We start from the raw sequence: 21,215 nt of genomic DNA on the forward strand, positions 1-21,215 counted from the left end.
TGTCTACTATGTACATATTATGTACCTTCCCTTGGCCGCAGAAAAATACTTTTCACTGTACTTCGCCATTTGACAATAAATATTAATCAATCAATCAATGAGTCAAATGTCACATGCTACACTTTAATTAATTTAATCTTACTTCAGGAGAAATTAGCACATAACACAGAGCAGAGGCTGATGACAAGAGGGTGATATTGCTGATCTAAAAGAGCTAAGGCCCTACAAAAAGCAGGCCAAAAACTGAGCTCTGGCAGTGGAAGACGACAAGATCTGTCGGCTTGTGCAAGCTTCTCGTTTACCTGGACAGCTACGAACCTTGTATATCATGCTGGCAGAGATAATCTGGATTATGTAAGGCCATGATGGAGTCCGCACCGAGTAGTTCAAATTTATAATAACTATTATATACATTGCATGGTAGACCCCAATTGGCTATGCCTTGCAGGGCCTAACTGGACGGCTTTATATATCATACAACTATACATGGTTTAGAGGTCTCTCGTCCTCTTAACAGATTCCGCAAGGTTCATGGGAAAGATAATTGTTCCCAACCCATAAGATACTTGTGAGTTATAACACTGGTCTTTCACGGTACCCACAATCCTTTTGGGTACTACTCATTCACTTATAGTTCATTTCCTTTCATAGTAACATCTTCAACTCATCCCAAAGAAACTGTCAGCTCTTCTAACGATTGTACCTGTAACCCCACTGGAAGGGTCCATCCTGTTTGTTCCCTGCTCATTCCCTTATTTCCACTTTCTTTTATTTTTGCCATTATGTTTTTGATCCATGGATGATTTGTGGACATGTATCTTTAAAGAAAGCAACGGCCTGTGCTGGTTTAGACTGTAGTGGTGGATGATCGGCACCAATGACAGAGATTGGCTGAGTCTCGGTTTGATTGACTTGGGTGATGTCCAATAAATTGGTCAAAAAGTCTATGTTCTGCTCAGTAACAGGTGGTGATTGGATCTGCTCCCACCAAAATGATTCAGAGACCTAAGGAGCTTTCATGTTTCGCTTTGGTAGCTAAGGGAGAAGGCACCTCTTTTTCCCAATCTGTCTTCTCCAGCAATCAGCAGCTGATTTGCACCAAAAGGTCACTGTGAGAACCAACTCTCTCTGCAGAAAAGGCCGATGCAAGCAGAGGCCAGAATATGATGACTCTCTGCAGAACAGGCTGATGTGAAGCCAGGGTCCTCTCCTGGAAAACCTGTGAGTAAGATATTGTTAACTACAAGAAAAATCATTACGGGCTGTAAACCAGGGACTTGAATCCACCCTCATACTGTGAAGAAAATGCACTAAAGAACTCATCATCTGAAACAAGGACTCTTACTTTTGACCTTAATCTTTATTACTTTGACTCCTTTCCATTCCTCTGTGTTTGTCTGTGTGGGTAGAGGCTAGGGCAGTTAAAGGGGGGAGTCAGCTTGGCTTGTCATTAAGCAGCTGTATTCACTGCATATTTCAGATTTGTTTAAACAGTGCTTATGTTTAAAGTAACAAACCTGGTGACTGTAATTATTGGACAGCCAAGGGCCAAAGATTTTGCATATTTTTATAAGAATTACTGATTAATTCACTTCTGTTGTGACACCAGGATTTGTGGGGCTGGCATGTTGGTTGTCCCAGAGGTGACTGCGATTGTACATAGTTACTGCTGTAGACAGCTTATTATTAAAGTAAAATAAGTATTTTCCTTCCTACCACTGGCTTCTTTAGTTATTAAACTGCAACGAGGAATAAAGAGACTCTGGACTCGGTTTGTAAGATGCCCAGCCACCCCAGATGACTACCGTGCAACAGCGTGAGGATATAAGGTTTAAAATTGCCGCTGTTTGGTAAGCTAGACGCCGTCAATGGAGCCTGGAAGATTGGAGCCAATATGCAGAATGTTTGAGTTACTTCTTTCAGTCCAATTGTATCTTGGGGGAAGACCGTCAAAAAGTGATCTCCTGACAGCCTGCAGGGTCCCAAAATTTGGGATGAGAAAGAGCCTTACCTATCCAGCTGCACCAGACTTCAAATTGTTTGAGAAGTTGGTTGCACTAGTGGATGAGTACTATATGTGAAGTCTTCCATTATAATGCAACATTATAGGTTCAAAATGGCTGTCTCCAGGTAAATCGGTAACTGACTTTTTGACCCGCCCTAAGCGGCAGGTGTTGAGCTGCGGGTTTGAGCCTTCCCTCATGTAAATGTTGTCAGATAGGCTTGATTGTGGAATAAATAACATGGCCATAGAAAGGAAGCTGTTGACGAAGCGCACCTTAGACTTAAAACAAGCCATTAAGTTGTCACTCTCGCTTGCAAATGCAGAGAAAGGGGTACAGGAGCTTCCATAGATTGTGGAGTTCATTGTTTAACCCGTACTTGTATTGGACCTCCGCAACATCGCAGAGCCAGATTGGCCAGATCACCTCACAAGTGGTAACCAAAGTCGCAATTCTGCAGTCGGGCCCAGTACTCAGGAGCCACCGCAGATCTATGGGATACTTCCCTGAGAACGAAGGGGGAGGCCAACCATGTCTCTCCTCTGTTGGACTTTGTGGGTTCTACAGAGGTATCAAAAGCCAGGTTTTCTGAAATTTTATGGAGATCAGGTACACAGCAGCCATTTAGTTAAGGGATATAACACCTGGCAAAGTCTGTCATCTATATTCCAACATATAATCATACAGGCTTGTCTTGCCTGGAATGAAAATGAGGCATGGGACCATGGGAGAATGTATTGATAATCAACTGCAAAATGCTATCAAAGCAGACAGGTAGAGGTGGAGAGCGATTCTGGCGAGAATGCTGGATTGCATTATTTTCCTTGCAGAAAGGAATTCATCATTCAGAGGTAAAAATACTGACTCGGGAATTCAAGAAACAGACATTTTCTCAGACTTTTAGGTCTCTCAGCTCAGTATGATAATGTTATGGTAGAATATTTCCCAGAAATTAGGTTGGCAACGGGTGTGATATCCTATTTGAGCTGGTATACAAAAAAATAATTTTTAAAGTCCATTTTAGAATGCATTCGAACAAATCAAGGAATATCAATATTATGCAGTGGAATTAGGTTGCACCCCTGATATCTCAAAGCAGGAGCAAACACCTATAATAATCCACCGTGTAGACATTGATGAAAATAGAGGCAAAGATTGAGGCCTTGTTCGTTGGACTGACAAGGAAGGCATAGTGAAGACTTTGATGAGCACTCTTGAGAACCTCAGGATTGATTCTGAAATTATCACAGCCAGAATGGCTCAACCATGAGGAGAATTCACCATTGCATACAGACATTAATACTTGAAAAGAGTCACAAGTCCTCATTTGTGTGCAAACTGTCACCTAAACGTGTTGTTATGCGATACTGCCTCTTCAAACAGAACGTGTTTAATTTTTTTGGTACAGTTCAAAGCCTGTTCACAATGTTTTCCTCATTGGTGAAGTGTTGGGACATTTTAAAATAATAATAATAATTTGTTCAAATTACATTGAAAACACAGTGATACAAGATGGGAAGGAGAAGTTGGATTCAATTAAAGCCCTATGATAACAGCTTTTTTATGTGGTTGAAGCTGTAGAAAAGTTTGAGCTCAAATCAAAAGATGGCAATATTTGATCAGTGGCACATGCTCTGGCATACGAAATATGGAATTTCTGACTTGTCTGGTTATCTGGCATGATCTTTTGACAGTAATCACTCTCGTTAGTATTGCAATGCAATCTCCGGACATCTCCCTAGTGTAGGGCCCTTCCTGTTTGTTCCCTTATTTCCCCTTTGCTGATAGTGGGTTGCTCTTAATTTTTCAACATGATTAGTTTATTAGTACCAATTGTTGTGTAATGGTTATTGCAATGCAGGTGATGATTACGCTTAAATTTTGAATGTGATTCTAATAACGTCATTGTCTTCTGTTTTTGTGAATGCAATGCCCGGCACAATTAAAATTATAACCATACAGCGATACATTGTTAATATTGACTATAGTCAAGTTAAAAACATCAGTAGTTATTTCAGTAAGAGGCGAGTCTTGGGGGTGAGGGTAGGTGTGGGATGAGGGAGGGCCATAGTCTCATCTTGCATACCTCCCCAAAACAGGTTGTTGCCCCCTGACCTCGGGCTGTAACTTCCGAGTTCCATGTCAGTACATCTGAGGGGATGCATTGGGGAACCCCTCCAAAGGTTCCCAGCTAAAGATTGAATAGTAATTACCGGGGAAGTTCAAACTTCCTTTCGGCATTTTCCCTGCACCGAGATCCATCCAAAATTCCAATTGAATCCCAAACGTACGATGGTTCCAACTTACAGCAATATCTACCCAGAAAAAGTTTGAAGAATTAAAACCACTCCCAGCTTCTTGGTGACTATTGCTCTAGACCGCCAACTATCCTCACCCACTCAACCCCACCACCATCCCAGGCCCCATCCAAATTCCCGCCCACTCCCACCTCAAATCCTACCCACTTACCTAGTACATTTTCCTTCTCCCTGGCTTGCCAAATTGGAACTTTAAACTTACCTTTTTTACGGCAGTGAGTCTGTAAAAGGGGTTATGGCTTTCTTTCCTTTGACTGAGTTGCCCTCGACCCACTGCACTACATAGACATTATCCAGATCGATTCGGAAGGTCAGGCGAGATAGAAGCAGCTGGATTTCAATGGAGGTAATTACAAGCAGAGTGGCAATCGATCTCATTTGCCACTCCACCAGATGTTATGGGCCTGAATCTTCTTCATAGACCCAATCTCTGCATAGTTAATCAGCTGATTCATCCAGCCTGACAATGGCTACCTGCCTATTACATCACTTGGACTCACCATTTCAAGAAAGATCATTTCTTCAGTTCGTTCCTTCTTGGTAATTTTCCTCTGAGAATATCCACGCCAAATCTGCAAAACCAAATGCAGTTATTGGATTCAACCTCTGTGCAGGAAAGGTACGATTTTTAAGGTGATTTTTTTTTCACATGTTAAAAAATATATATAAATTTAAAAGCTGAGCATAACCTTTTAAATATTTAAATTCTTGTATAAAAGATCTTTTTTTTAATTTTAGAGTACCCAATTTGTTTTTCCCAATTAAGGGGCAATATGGGTATTGCACGGTAGTACAGTGGTTGGCACTGTTGCTTCATAGCTCCAGGGACCAGGGTTTGATTCCTGGCTTGGGTCACTGTCTGCGTGGAGTCTGCACATTCTCCCTGTGTCTGTTGGGTTTCCTCCAGGTGCTCCAGTTTCCTCCCACAAATCCCAAAAGATGTGCTGTTACGTGAATTGGACATTCTGAATTCTCCCTCGGTGTACCCGAACAGGCGCCATAGTGTGGCAACTAGGGAATTTTCACAGTAACTACATTGCACTGCTAATGTAAGCCTACCTGTGACACTAATAAAGATTACTGTTATTTGGCATGGCTAATCCACCTACCCTGCACATCTTTCTGGGTTGTCTCAAAATTAAAACAATATGAGATTAAAAACCTTTTGGATGTAGGTAGCTGCCGTTTCAGGAGCCAGTGTACTTGCTGCCCGATGTTTAGCTAATCTGTCCTTTTCTTCTTCCATTCGGATTTCCAGCATAAACTTGGCTCGTAGCCGTCCCTGTCGAGCACGCTCAGAAAGCTGAATGATTTGAATCGCTTCTTCAAGTGACAATAATTTTACACTTGTTACCTAAAATATATAAGGAATATTTTATCGTGAGAGAAAGTACTCAACTTGGTAAAACAACAAATTATTTATTGAAATACTGGACGTCGGGTTCCTAACCTTTGTTAGGAACCCGACGAGAAACCCCAAACAATTTTCAATTTGTACAACTGTGAGGAAAGGATACTTCACCCCAAGAATGATGACTCTGACCAACAGGAACCTTTTATGATAAAACAAACTTTAATTCAAATACATAATTAACCACATTAACATCAAAGAAATAGCTTTACAATTAAGCAACCCAACAAAACAGGTTTACTTGCGATCCTCAGTGCAGAGGAATTTTCAGAGAGACCCTTTCAACGGCAGATCCAATTCACTTCTGTCTTGTCAGACCCTTCTGCTGAATCTAACAGCATTTTGCAAAATTGCAAACTACAGATAAATCTCGTTCCACCCATTAATTACATCATCTGTATGCCACTAAAATGTGCCATGACCTGCTTAGCTGGCACTAAATACACAGCTAATAAAATGTTTCTTATCATAAGCTGGTTACAGTATTTGCATTCTCATTTTCCAGACCAATGAATTGATTGGCTAAGTAATTGTAATATAGTGGGAACTTTTTGATATCCCCATCAAGATTCCAGTTATGAATAACTTCCAAACATCTTTATTTGCATTTCCATCTCCATGAGGCCTACAAATCTATTACTTATTGTTAGTCTAAGTCTCCTTCATTAAAATGAGAGGACAAGAATTAGCACCTGGGAAGATTATTTGCATTTTAAGTGATTTCCCAAAGACATGCAGTCAGTCCCTGTGTCTGTACAGAAAAGGCAAACTACGACCTCCCTGAACTCCATGTTGTGTCACGGTAAATTGGCATTTTACGTTCTGCTTTTTCAAAATACAGCGTCAATTTTTCCTTATTACTCTGCAAGTACACTATACCATTAACTTTTTAAAAATCAGGTTTCCAGCACAATCTTCTTAGGTTAAAAAAAAAGAACTCAAAGACTGTCAATACTAACCTGTTCCACTTGAACCCAGTTTTGGGATAATATCCGCGCCAGAATGTTTTCTCTGGCCTTCAAAACTTTCAGTTTATCCTTGACAAAGTATCTCGGAATAGGAATCTCTAGGTCTTCCTGTGAAATTTAGTTTTTAAAAGGTAAAAAGATCCTTGTAATTAGCATCCAAGAACATGTATTATTCATTCATCAGGACTAGAGGTGGATTTACAATGAAACACACCATACCCTGGCATGGGGCCTCCAAAGGCTAGGGACCCCCAAAATGCAGGCTCTCTAATTGATGTCTCTTGCAGACAATCCGGTACAGACATGCATTACAAACCAACACACAATTGAAAAATTCATCACTGTTCTCAGTAAAGCACACGAGAGGGCAGGACATATCAGAGTCACTGCAATTCATAGTTCTGCACAGGCACTGTGGAGACAGTCACCCGTTTAGAACTACATTTGGGGCAGCGCGGTAGCACAAGTGGCCAGCACTGTGGCTTCACAGCGCCAGGGTCCCAGATTCGATTCCCCGCTGGGTCACTGTCTGTGCGGATTCTGCATGTTCTCCCCGTGTCTGCGTGGGTTTCCTCCGGATGCTCCGGTTTCCTCCCACAATCCAAAGACGTGCAGGTTATTGGATTGGCCATGCTAAATTGCCCTTAGTGTCCAAAAAAGGTTAGGAGGGGTGGTTGGGTTACGGGAATGGGGTGGTGGCGAGGGCTTAAGTGGGTCAGTGCAGACTCGATGGGCCGAATGGCCTCCTTCTGCACTGTATGTTCTATGTTCTATTACCCATGGTACATATGACCGAGTATCTGTTCAGTGAGGATCATCAGTATGGGCATGGGGGAGACACAGCCCATGGTGCCTGATTGGAGTTGTAGTTCTTCCGTGCACAGCAGTGGTTGTCGCCCAGTGTCCCAGAGTTAGATTCTGAGAAAGCACAAACCCATACAGCAGTTTCGCGGGTGGGACTGGAATTGGATGTACACACCTGTAAACCTGAGCCCCCGGTAGCGGGATCCAGGATTGCAGCCGTTTAACACCCTCAAAGCCATTCCTCCCTTCTTCACCGCCATACATCTCCTCCATCCCACCCCCCATCTCCCCCTCCTTCACTCCACATCCCATTTCACTGGGCATGGTATGTTTAGTTGTAAATCTACCGCCCCTACATAAACTCAATGTTATTTGCATGTTTTTATTTCAAATAATGACTGTGCCAGTCGTCAATGTCACCATGAATCAAAGGTATTGAAATTTAATTGAGCCACCAGTAAACTAACCTCCCCCACAAAGAGAGCATTTTGGCACAGAGAAAATCACACAGAAAGATTGAGGACATCTCACTCACCAGCTGACTGAGATATTTTTTGTACACAGATAGGAGGAATTCCTCTTCAAATGGCATGTTGAATACAAAAAAAGTGGAAAATGCTTGAGCTGCACCATTCACTGCAAAAACTTGTTTTGACACCCACAGTTTGAATGAATACTGAGCTAACCTAATGCTTCCAGCAGGTGCAGGTCTCAAGCAGCTATCAGATGAGGAAGACAGTGACAGTTATGGAGAGAGCTATGGCCTTGCAGTGCAAATGAAAACTGCAGGGAAGCAGCTAAATTTCTAACTGAAGAGGAATTCAATAGTAAAGAGAATTGGATTCTGTCCAGTTGAAAATGGAGGAAAGCTGGGAGAAAGGATGACAACAGGGAGTCGGTTCACTCAGTTGGCTAGGCAGCTGGTTCGAGATACAAAGCGATGCCAACAGCATACGTTCAATTCCCGTACCGGCTGAGGTTACCCATAAAGGCCCCGCCTTCGGTGCTGTGACCCTCAGGTTACATCACCACCAGTCAGCTCTCTCGAAAGGGAAGAGCAGCCTATTGTCCTCAAGGACTGTGGCAACTTTCATTTCATTTTTTCATTTCACATTACACACATGTTTGCATTTGGGAAGCCTGCCTTCTCTTCAGTAATGAAAAATAATCTACAGGGGATGGGAGAGAATAAAATCACACAACCAGTAAAAAAAGTATGTTCCTAAACACAAGCATGTTCTCTGCAGTTTTACTCATTTCTCAGGGCTGGTTTAGCACAGTAGGCCAAACAGCAGGCTTGTAATGCAGAACAATGCCAAATGACGGCTCACCAGCTGATTCAACAGTCCAAAACTCTGGGTGCAATCGTAGCCCGCTCCAGAACTGCCATCAAGTACCCCCATTCTACCCGGTCAAACGCTTTCTCGGGATCCAATGCCACCTGTTTCCTTCCCCTCCACCGGTGCCCTAACCACATTCAATACCCTCCTAATGTTTGAAAAGAGCTGCGTCCCTCTCACAAACCCCATCTGATTGTCACCTATCACCTTCGGGAGGCACTCCTCTAACCTACCTGCCAGTACCTTCGCCAATATCTTTTCGTCCACATTTAAAAGTGATATGGGCCTATACAACCCACACTGCATGGATTCTTATCTTTCTTAAGTAACATGGAAATCGATGCCTGCCCCAAAGTTTGTGGTAACACCCCCTTCCCTATCGCCTCCTCAAACATTCCCGCCATCAGCGGCCCCAGCTTATTTTTGACTTTTTTATAACATTCTACCGGAAACCAATCCGGCCCTGCCATCTTCCCCGACTGCATCCTCCCAATCGCATCTTTTATCTCCTGCTCCACTATCGCCCCTTTCAATATAGCCCTGCCCCCCTTCCCTAACCTCAGGTACTCCAACCCATTCATAAATTCCGACAGCTCCCAGCCTCCCCCAGGTGGCTCTGACCTGTACAACCTCTCATAGAATTACTTATAGACCTTGTTAATCTGATCTGGAGCTACTACCAACTTCCCTGTCCTGTCCCGCACCTGGACAATTTCCCTTGCCGCAGCCTCCCTATGGACCTGACCCTCCAACATACTCACCCCACCTTGTGGGAAGGGTTTTTAATGAATATTTTGTTTCTGTGTTCACAGAGGAAAGGGATGATGCAGATATAGTAGTCCAAGAGGAACACTGTGTGATAGTGGATGGGATAATCATAAAGAACAAGAAGTACTGGAAGGGTTGGAGTCCTTGAAATGATAAGTCGCCAGGGCCAGGTGGGTTGTTTCCAAGGCTACTGAAGGAGGTCAGGGAGGAGATAGCAAGAGCTCTAAGGATGATTTTCGAATCCTCATTAGATACAGGGGTGGTACCGGAGGACTGGAGAAATGTAAACGTGGTCCCATTGTTTAAAATGGGATTGAAGGAAATGCCAAACTATTATAGGCCAGTTAGAACAAAGAACAATACAGCACAGGAAGAGGCCCTTCGGCCCTCCAAGCCTGCACCGATCACGTGTCCTATCTGGACCAAACGCCTGTATCCGTCTGTTCATGGGCCTATCCAGATACATCTTCAAGGTTGTTATTGTATCTGCCTCAACCACCTCACTTGGCAGGGCATTGCGGGCCACCACCACCCTCTGTACAAAAAAACTTCCCCCGCACATCTCCACTTAACCTTTCCCCCCTCACCTTGAACTTATGCCCCCTTGCAATTGTCATTTCCACCCTGAGGAAAAGCCTCGAACTTTTCACCCTAATAATTTTATAAATTTCTATCAAGTCACCCCAAGCCACCATCTCTCTCGGGAGAACAATCCCAGTTTATTCAATCTCTCCTCATAGCTAATACCCTCCATACCAGGCAACATCCTGGGGTAAACCTTTTCTATACTCTCTCCAAAGCCTCCACGTCCTTCTGGTAGTGCAGTGACCAGAATTGGACACAGTATTCCAAATGTGGCTTAACCAACATTCTATATAACTGTAACATAATTTTTGAGCTTTTATACTCAATACCCCCGTCCTGTGAAGGCAATATGCCATATGCTTTCTTTACCACCATTTCCACCTGTGCTGCCACTTTTAAGGATCTGTGGACCTGCACGCCCAGATCTCTCTGTGTCTCTATGCTCCTGATGGTTCTGCCATTTATTTTATAGCTTCCACCTGAATTGGATCTACCAAAATGCATCACCTCGCATTTGTCCAAGTTAAATTCCATCTGCCATTTCTCTGCCCAATTTTGCAGCCCATGTCCTGTTGCATTCTCTGACAATCTTCATCACTATCCGCAACTCCTGCAATCTTGGTATCATCCGCAAACTTGCTAATCAGACCCGCTACATTTTCTTCCAATCATTTATATATAATACAAAGTGCAGAGGTCCCAATGCTGATCCCTGCAGAACACCACTAGTTACAGACATCCATTTTTGAAAAACGCCCTTCCCCTGCTACCCTCTGTCTTCTATGGCCAAGCCAGTTCTAAATCCATCCAGCTAGTTCACCCCTGGCCACATGTGATCTATTTTTTTGCACCAGCCTGCCATGAGGGATCTTTTCAAATCCTTTACTAAAGTCCATGTAGACAACATCTACAGCCCTTCCCTCGTCAATCATTTTTGTCACCTCCTCAAAAAATCAAATTAAATTAGTGAGACATGACCTCCCTGGTACAAAACCATGCTGCCTGTCGCTAATAAGACCATTCACTTCCAAACTTTTCCAACAATTTCACTATCACTGACGTCAAACACACTGGCCTATAATTACCCGGATTATCCTCGCAACCCTTCTTAAATAACGGTACAACATTGGCTATCCTCCAATCCTCTGGGATTTCACCTGTGGCCAATGAGGTCACAAGGATTTCTGTCAGAGGCCAAGTGATTACACCTCTCGTCTCCCCAGGAATCTGGGATAGATGCCATCTGGCCCTGGTAATTTGTCTACCTTAATGCTTTTTAACAATCTAACACTTCCTCCCTCCTAATATAGACCTGTTCTAAAGTGTTTACACATCCCTCTGAGACACCACCAATCAACGTGTCCTTCTCTTTCGTGAATACCAATGCAAAATATTCATTAAGGACCTCACCTACTCCCTCTGGTTCTACACATAATTTCCCTCCTTTGTCCTTGAGTGGACCAACTCTTTGTCTATCTGCCCTCTTGCTCCTAATATACGTTTAAAATGCTTTGAGATTCTCCTTAATCCTGTCTGTCGAGGACATTTTGTGATCCCTTTTGCCCTCCTAACTCCCTGCTTGAGCTCTTTTCTACTTTCTTTGTATTCCTCAAGTGTTTTGTCTGTTTTTAGTTGCCTGTACCTCACATATGCATCTTTTTTCTTTTTGACAAGATTCTCAATTCCCCTGGTCATCCATGGTTCCCGAATCCTGCCTTTCCTGTCCTTCCTTTTTACCGGCACATGCCTGTCCTGCACTCCTATCAACTGCTCCTTAAAAGACTCCCACATGTCAAATGTGGATTTATCCTCAAACAGCCTCTCACAAACAATAGCCTCCAAATTCTGCCGAATCTAGTTGCACTTAGCCTTCCCCAATTTAGCACCTTAACCCTTGGACAAGACTCGTCTTTTTCCATGAGCCCTTTTCCATGAGTCTTACGTCAGTGGTGGGCAAATTAGTAGAATCAACTCTGAGAGGTAGGATGAACTGTCACATAGAAAGGCATTGACTAGTCAGCATGGTTTTGTTCAAGGAAGGTCTTGCCGAGCAAATTTGATCAAATTCTTTGATGAAGTGACATGAAGGGATGATGAAGATAGTGCAGTGATGTTGTGTTAATGGATTTTAGCAAGGCGTTTGACAAAGTCCTACATGGCAGATTGGTCAAAAATGTCAAACGCCCATGGGATAAAGGGCAATGTGACAAACTGGATTAAGAAGTTGGCTTCGTAACAGGAGACAAAGGGTAATGATTGACGGTTGCCCTTGTAAATGGAAAGTTGTTTCAAGTGGTGTTCCACAGGGCTCAGTGTTGGGGCCTTAATGTTTGTGTTTTATATCAATAATTTGGATGTGCATGTGGGAAGCATGATTGGGAAATTTGTAAATGACAAAATGATTGGTCGCGTGGTGGACAGTGGAGAGGATAGCTATAATCTCCAAAATTATATAGATGAATTGGTAGAGTGGGCGATGAAGTGGCAGATGGAATTTAACACAGAGAAGTGTGAGGCCATGCATTTAGCGAGGTTGAACAGTTACAGGGAGTACAGAATACATGAGAATATACTACGAGTGGTAGATGAAATGAAGATCTTAGCGTACAAGTACACAGGCCCCTAAAAGTAGCAGTTCAAGTAGACACGGTTGTAAAGAAGGCATATGAAATGCTCTTCTTCATTAGCAGAGATATAGAAAATAAAAGTAAGGATATAAGTTTGTCATTGTATAAAACACTGATGAGGCCACAACTGGAGTTTTGTGTACAGTTCTGGTCACAACAGGAAGGCCAAAATTGCTCTGGAGGTAGTGCAGAGGAGGTTTGCAAGAATGTTGCCAAGGCTAGAGAAGTTTAGCTATGAGGAGAGATTGGATAGGTTGGAGTTATTTTCCTTGGAACTAAGAAGGCTGAATGGTGACTTAATTGAGGTGTACAAAATTATGGAGGGGAAATGATAGAGTGGACAGAATAAAATTCTTTCCCTTGGTGGAGAATTCTAGAATCGGGGCATAGATTCAAGATAAGTGGCTGAAGGTGTAGAAGGAAGAACACTTTAACACAGAGGGTAGTGGGAGTCTGGAATTTGCTTCCCGAGATGGTGGTGGAGGCAGAGACCCTAAATTATTTTTTAAATTACCTGGTTCTGCACCTTAAGTGCTGTAAGCTGCAGAGCTACGGACCGGGTGCAGGAACGTGGGATTAGAAAGGGCACGTGGGTGTCCTTGGGCTGGCATGGACAAGGTAGGCCGAATGGCCTCCTTCTGGACTGTAACATTTCTATGGCTCCATGGAGTGCATATTAGAGTGAGACTAGCTGTCTCACTGTGAACCTGGTTTGTCCTTTGTTCAGCTCGCAAATAAGAGCACCCCTTCATCCATACACTCGGTCACTTGGTCAAAAAATTCTATCAAATTTGTCAGGCATAACCTCCCTCTGACAAAGTCATGCTGACTATCCCCAACAACCAATGCCTTTCCTAATGCCTTTCCAATTCAATCTATACATTTGCAGATGATACGACTGTGATGGGTCGTATCTCAAACAACGACAAATCAGACTACAGAAGGGAGATAGATCACTTGGTTACATGGTGCACCAAAAACAACCTCTCTCTAAATGTTGGAAAGACCAAGGAACTGATCATCGACTTCAGGAAGCGTAACACAACACACCCCCCAATCTACATCAATGGCTCCAAAGTAGAGATGGTTGACAGCTTTAAGTTCCTGGGGATCACCATCACCAAGTCTGTCCTGGTCCACTCATGTTGATGCAATAGTCAAGAAAGCCCAACAACGTCTCTACTTCCTGCGGAGGCTAAAGAAATTCGGCATGTCTGCATTGACCCTCATAAACATCATAGAGAGCATCCTATCCAGCTGCATTACAGCTTGGTATGGCAACTGCTCGGCCCAAGATCGCAAGACACTGCAGAGTGTGGTGGACTCAGCCCAAAGCATCACACAAGCTTGCCATCCTCCCATTAATTCTGCATACACCTTCCGCTGCCTCAGAAAGGCAGACAACATTGTCAGAGACCCCTCACACCCAGGCTTTGCTCTCTTCCAGACGCTTCCATCAGGCAGAAGATGCAGAAGTCTGAAGACCCGCACATCCAAACATAGGAACAGCATCTTCCCCACAGCTGCCAGACACTGTCAATGACTCTCCATTGGGCTGATCTGTTCCCTATAAGAACACTATTCACGACGCCCTATGCTGCTCTTGTTTGGCCCTTGTCTCGCACTGTAACCAATCACTATTTGTTGCTATACCATTGTCAATGTACTCTGTCGACTATTCTTTTGTCTCCTATGTACCCTTCACCGCAGAATACTTTTCACTGTACTTTGGTACATGTGACAATAAATATCAATCAATTAATTAATGGAAATTAATTCTCTCCTTCAGAATTTTCTCCAATAGTTTCCCGATCACTGACTTCAGACTCCCTGGTTTATCTCTACCACTCAAATTGAAAAGTGGAAAAACATTAGCTGTCTTCAGTCCTCTGGCACCTCCCCCATGAACAGAGAGGAATTAAAAACTTATGTCAGAGCCCCTGTATTTTCATGCAATTCATCGGGACCTGGCGATTTGTCTATTTTTAAGCCTGTCAAAGCCCCCAATACCTCCTCACTTCTTAGCCAAATTGCTCAAGGTCTTCACAATCCCATTTCCTGAATGATACAAAGAACAAAGAAAAGTACAGCACAGGAACAGGCCCTTTGGCCCTCCAAGCCCGTGCCAACCATGCTGCCCGAGTAAACTACAATCTTCCACACTTCCTGCGTCCGTATCCCTCTATTCCCATCCTATTCATGTATTTGTCAAGCTGCCCCTTAAATGTCACTATCGTCCCTGCTTCCACCACCTCCTCCGGCAGCGCGTTCCAGGCACCAACTACACTTTGTGTAAAAAAAACTTGCCTCGTACATCTCCTCTAAACCTTGTCCCTCACACCTTAAACCTATGCCCCTTAGTAATTGAGCCCTCTACCCTGGGGGAAAAGCCTCTGACTATCCACTCTGTCTATGCCCCTCATAATGTTGTAGACCTCTATCAGGTCGTCCCTCAACTTCCGTAGTTCCAGTGAGAACAAACCGAGTTTATTCAACCGCTCCTCATAGCTAATGCCCTCCATACCAGGCAACATCTGGTAAATCTCTTCTGCACCCTGTCTAAAGCCCCCACATCCTTCTCGTAGTGTGGCAACCAGAATTGAACACTATACTCCAAGTGTGGCCTAACTAAGGTTCTATACAGCTGCAACACGACTTGCCAAATCTTATACTCAATGCCCCGGCCAATGAAGGCAAGCATGCCGTATGCCTTCTTGACTACCTTCTCCACCTGTGTTGCCCCTTTCAGTGACCTGTGGACCTGTACACCAAAATCTCTCTGACTTTCAATACTCTTGAGGGTTCTACCATGCACTGCATATTCCCTACCTGCATTAGACCTTCCAAAATGCATTACCCTTCCAAAATGCATTACCTCACATTTGTCCGGATTAAACTTCATCTGCAATCTCTCCACCCAAGTCTCCAAACGATCTAAATACTGCTGTATCCTCTGACAGTCCTCATTGCTATCCGCAATTCCACCAACGTTTGTGTTGTCTGCAAACTTACCAATCAGACCAGTTACATTTTCCTCCAAATCATTTATGTATACTACGAACAGCAAAGGTCCCAGCACTGATCCCTGCGGAACACCACTAGTCACAGCCCTCCAATTAGAAAAGCACCCTTCCATTGCTACTCTCTGCCTTCTATGACCTAGCCAGTTCTGTATCCACCTTGCCAGCTCACCCCTCATCCCGTGTGACCTCACCTTTTGTACCAGTCTACCATGAGGGACCTTGTCAAAGGCCTTACTGAAGTCCATATAGACAACATCCACTGCCTACCTGCATCAATCATCTTTGTGACCTCTTCGAAAAACTCTATCAAGTTAGTGAGACACAACCTCCCCTTCACAAAACCATGCAGCCTCTCACTAATGCGTCCATTTGCTTCCAAATGAGAGTATATCCTCTCTCGAAGAATTCTCTCCAGTAATTTCCCTGCCACTGACGTAAGGCTCACCGACCTGTAGTTCCCTGAATTATCCTTGCTACCCTTCTTAAACAAAAGGAACAACATTGGCTATTCTCCAGTTCTCCGGGACATCACCTGAAGACAGTGAGGATCCAAAGATTTTTGTCAAGGCCTCAGCAATTTCCTCTCTAGCCTCCTTCAGTATTCTGGGGTAGATCCCATCAGGCCCTGGGGACGTATCGATCTTAATATTTTTCAAGACGCCCAACACCTCGTCTTTTTGGATCTCAATGTGACCCAGGCTATCGACACACCCTTCTCCAGACTCAACATCCACCAATTCCTTCTCTTTGGTGAATACTGATGCAAAGTATTCATTTAGTACCTCGCCCATTTCCTCTGGCTCCACATCGATTCCCTTGCCTATCCTTCAGTGGGCCAACCCTTTCCCTGGCTACCCTCTTGCTTTTTATGTACGTGTAAAAAGCCTTGGGATTTTCCTTAACACCCTAGCCAAAGACTTTTCGTGACCCTTCTAGCCCTCCTGACTCCTTGCTTAAGTTCCTTCCTACTTTCCTTATATTCCACACAGGCTTCGTCTGTTCCTTGCCTTCTAGCCCTGACAAATGCCTCCTTTTTCTTTTTGACGAGGCCTACAATATCTCTCGTTATCCAAGGTTCCTGAAATTTGCCATATTTATCCTTCTTCCTCACAGGGACATGCCGGTCCTGAATTCCTTTCAACTGACACTTGAAAGCCTCCCACATGTCAGATGTTGATTTACCCTCAAACTTCCTCCCCCAATCTAGGTTCTTCAGTTCCCGCCTAATATTGTTATAATTAGCCTTCCCCCAATTTAGCACATTCACCCTAGAACCACTCTTATCCTTGTCCACCAGCACTTTAAAACTTACTGAATTGTGGTCACTGTTCTCGAAATGCTCCCCTACTGAAACTTCTACCACCTGGCCGGGCTCATTCCCCAATACCAGGTCCAGTACAGCCCCTTCCCTAGTTGGACTGTCTACATATTGTTTTAAGAAGCCCTCCTGGATGCTCCTTACAAACTCTGCCCCGTCTAAGCCCCTAGCACTAAGTGAGTCCCAGACAATATTGGGGAAGTTGAAGTCTCCCATCGCAACAACCCTGTTGTTTTTACTCTTTTCCAAAATCTGTCTACCTATCTGCTCCTCTATCGCCCACTGGCTGTTGGGATGCCTGTAGTAAACTCCCAACATTGTGACTGCACCCTTCTTATTCCTGATCGCTACCCATGTAGCTTCACTGCCCTCTGAGGTGTCCTCCCGTAGTACAGCTGTGATATTCTCCCTAACCAGTAGCGCAACTCCGCCACCCCTTTTACATCCCCCTCTATCCCGCCTGAAACATCTAAATCCTGGAACGTTTAGCTGCCAATCCTGTCCTTCCCTCAACCAGATCTCTGTAATGGCAACAACATCATAGTTCCAAGTACTAATCAAAGCTCTAAGTTCATCTGCCTTACCCGTAATACTTCTTGCATTAAAATGTATGCACTTCAGGCCACATCTCCCTGTCTGCTCTGCCTCAGAGCCATACTGGCCCTATTCCCTAGTTCTGCCTCAATGCTTTCACCTTCTGACCGATTGCACCGGTGCCCACCACCCTGCCATACTAGTTTAAACCCTCCCATGTGACACTAGCAAAACTCGCGGCCAGGATACTTATGCCTCTCCAGTTTAAATGCAACCTGTCCTTCTTATACAGGTCACACCTGCCCCGGAAGAGCTCCCAGTGTTCCAGATAATGTACCTACGTTCTCCTTCTGCTAAGTGAAGACTGATTAGACAAATTAATTTAACACCCTAGCAATGCCCTGCAGCTTCACACAGATCGGCCCCTTGGTCTCTAATGGGCCCAAGTCTTTCCCTAGTTAACCTCTTTTGCGTAATGTAATTATAGAATATCTTAGGGGTCACCCTAATCTTATTTGTAAGTCCTTTTTCACACCCCCTTTTTGCTCTTATAATTGCTTTCTTAAATTCCTTCCTGCACTTGCTATATTCCCCTAGGGCCGCAGTCAAATTCCTGGATTGAGCACAGTAAGAAGTCTCACAACACCAGGTTAAAGTCCAACAGGTTTGTTTCAAATCACTAGCTTTCGGAGCACTGCTGCTTCCTCAGGTGAATGAAGAGGTATGTTCCAGAAACATATATATAGACAAAGTCAAAGAAGTAAGACAATGCTCTGAATGCGAGCATTTGCAGGTAATTAAATCTTTACAGATGCAGAGACAGGGGTAACCCCAGGTTAAAGAGGTGTGAATTGTCTCAAACCAGGACAGTTGGTAGGATTTCGCAAGCCCAGGCCAGATGGTGGGGGGTGAATGTAATGTGACATGAATCCCAGGTCCTGGTTGAGGCCGCACTTATACGTTCGGAACTTGGCAATAAGTTTCTGCTCGGCGATTTTGTGTTGTCACGCGTCCTGAAGGCCGCCTTGGAGAACTCCACATCATAGTCCTGGATTGTCCTAGACGAGGGTTCCATGAATGTACTGTTTCAACATTTCCCCCTATAGGGAACATATTGGACCAATTTCCCCATTTCCTTTTTGAATGCCATCCACTGCTCCGCTGTGGATTTTGCTGCAAGAAGCTATTCCCAGTCTCCTTCGGCCAGATCCTGCCTTATTTTAATAAAATATGTCTTGCCCCAATCCAAAACCGTCAGCTCATCTTTTTCCTTGTCCATAACAAACTCGAACCACACTATGTTATGGTCACTTTCACCAAAATACTCCCCCACTGCCTTCATTGAACACTTCTCCAGATTAATTCCCCAGAACCAGCACTGCTCTCTCTCTTCTTTGGTCGTCTACTATTGAGACAATAAAACTCCCCTGAATACATTTCAAGGAATTCACCCCCTCTAAGCCCATTATACTATGTAAGGGGCCTGCTGTTTAAACTCTGTTTATTTCCTATTTTCCCATTCTTTATTCCTTTTTGCTACTATACTTTTTATCCATGGATGATTGATAGCCATGTGACTTTAATGCAGACTTTGCCTTTAATTCAAGCAGGAGAGATCAGTGATGACCCACTTTGGCCCAGTGATGACCCAATGTAATGGCTCAAAATACTGGGCTTCGCTGATTATCAACGGTGGTTAGTTCTGATTTCTCTGAATTGTTTCTCTGTCATACGGCTGAGTTGTTTTTTAGTTTCTTTCTCAGTTCAGAAACTGGAAGAAGCACTCTGGTTTTCTTTCTCTGTTATGCTGAAATCTCCCTAAAAATCCAGTGCAAGAACTCTTTTCTCTCCCCAGTAAGGCTCGATGTAATTTTATTGAAACTGCAAAGGATTGATATTAAAACTCGGGCTGGAATCTGGGTTTGATGTGAGACAAAGAGTCATAAGAGAGAGGTACATTCAAAGGTGGACCTTTGGGTTGAAGGCCAGTTTAAGAGTCTCTCCAGAAGCAATCCCACGGCTTGTGAGTACTGAATGAATATTACTACCGGAAGACTATCAACAATTGTATACCGGTGGCTTTGTTCAATCAGCATGGTGGGAGGAAACCCTACAGCAAAGAATTCAACATCAAAAGCAAGGATTCTTATCCTTTTTCCTGATTATTTTTATCTTTTTCCACCCCTCCGTGTTTGTTTGTCTTGTGAGCGAGAGAGTACAGAGTGGGACAGTTAAATAGGGTAGTGGGCTAGATTTCTGTAATTTAGTTGTAATTACTACATATTTCATCTTTATTTCTGTTATCAATAAACAAATTGTGTGTTCAATTTTCAAACATGGTGACTAGTTATTGGGCAGCCAAGGGCCAAAGTGTTTGGGAATTTTTATGTGAGTTATTGCCTAATCCCTTGTGTTGGGCACTCTGGAGTCTGTAGGGCTGGAATCGACTGTGCACTAGCCCAGGGTTTCGTGACAACTATGACTATCCCAATTTCTGTTGGGAAATTTGAAATCCACTGGTATAATTACCCAATTATTATTCTTACACACCTCAGTAAATTGTCCTCTCCTTACACTGACAGCATTTATCCTCCCACCTTTGACACTTGCCAACATGCTTGCGGTTGCCTGTCAGCCATCCCCACCATTATGCTACAAAGGAGCAGTCTAAAACTGAGTATTCCCGATCAAGAGCTGCGGAAGACTGTCTCCCCAAGGCCATCTGCAGTCTCCTGCATCTAGGAATTAGAGATTCTTTAATGATGTAGGGGGACATTTACTGCATCCTCAGTGATGGAGGAGCCCAGCACTTCAGTGCAAAAGATAAGGCTGAAGGGTTGGAGGTGGAGGGTAGAGAATAACTTGGTGAAATTATAATCATTAAAGAAGCAGACTGTGGAAACTGATGAAGCTGCAGGCTGACTAGTCTCCAGGTTCTGATGTACTTCATCCTAGGTGTTAAAAGAGGTGGCTAATCAGGGAATAGATTTGTTAATGTTGTAGCCATCTCAGATGGCCACCTGCAAAGGAGCATGGGAATTATGGCCAACCCAGGACTCAGACACACTCAAAGCTTGTATGTGTATTCGCTCAGGACACGCCAGCCATCAAGGCACTCGCTCCTTTATTGGCCAAAATCGAGGCAGTGATCGAAGCCTGTCGAATTATTGGATCCAAAGCTAAAGACCGCCCCATAGAGCGTGAAAGCCCAGAGGGATAAAAAGAGATACAGCCATGTGTTCGGTCTCTCTTGGCCCCGGCCTACGCCTAAAACCAAGTGTAGCATTACAACCAGAAGACAAGTTCAAGACCAACGATCGCAACCAGACGCATGAGCCCAGCAGAAACAAAGCCACTTCTTCAACCCAGCCACGCAAGATCCGAACAAAGGCCTTGTTCATCTGCATAGAGCCGGTTTCCCTGAAGTTAAGTATAGGTTATTGTAGTTGTTAGGTGTAGTTTAACTTGTAGTGTTTTATGTTGCATGTCGAAGTAATCCTTGTGTGTAAATAAACC

General features: G+C 43.8%; 1 protein-coding gene across 3 annotated transcripts in view; it reads right to left on the reverse strand.

Annotated features, from left to right (window-relative positions):
- iqca1 (IQ motif containing with AAA domain 1) overlaps positions 1–21,215 on the reverse strand; it is a 200,030-nt gene that overhangs the window by 158,968 nt on the left and 19,847 nt on the right. For 2 of the 3 annotated variants that reach the window (XM_038786292.1, XM_038786290.1), the window contains exons 3-5: positions 6,692–6,808; positions 5,484–5,675; positions 4,822–4,893 (exon numbers count right to left, since the gene is read on the reverse strand). In XM_038786292.1, coding sequence (XP_038642220.1) covers positions 4,822–4,893; positions 5,484–5,675; positions 6,692–6,808 — 381 coding nt within the window. The remainder of the gene's footprint in view (positions 1–4,821; positions 4,894–5,483; positions 5,676–6,691; positions 6,809–21,215) is intronic. The other variant, XM_038786291.1, reaches the window with a different exon arrangement.

The sequence above is a fragment of the Scyliorhinus canicula genome, chromosome 2, assembly GCF_902713615.1.
Source record: "Scyliorhinus canicula chromosome 2, sScyCan1.1, whole genome shotgun sequence".
NCBI classification, from domain to species: domain Eukaryota; kingdom Metazoa; phylum Chordata; class Chondrichthyes; order Carcharhiniformes; family Scyliorhinidae; genus Scyliorhinus; species Scyliorhinus canicula.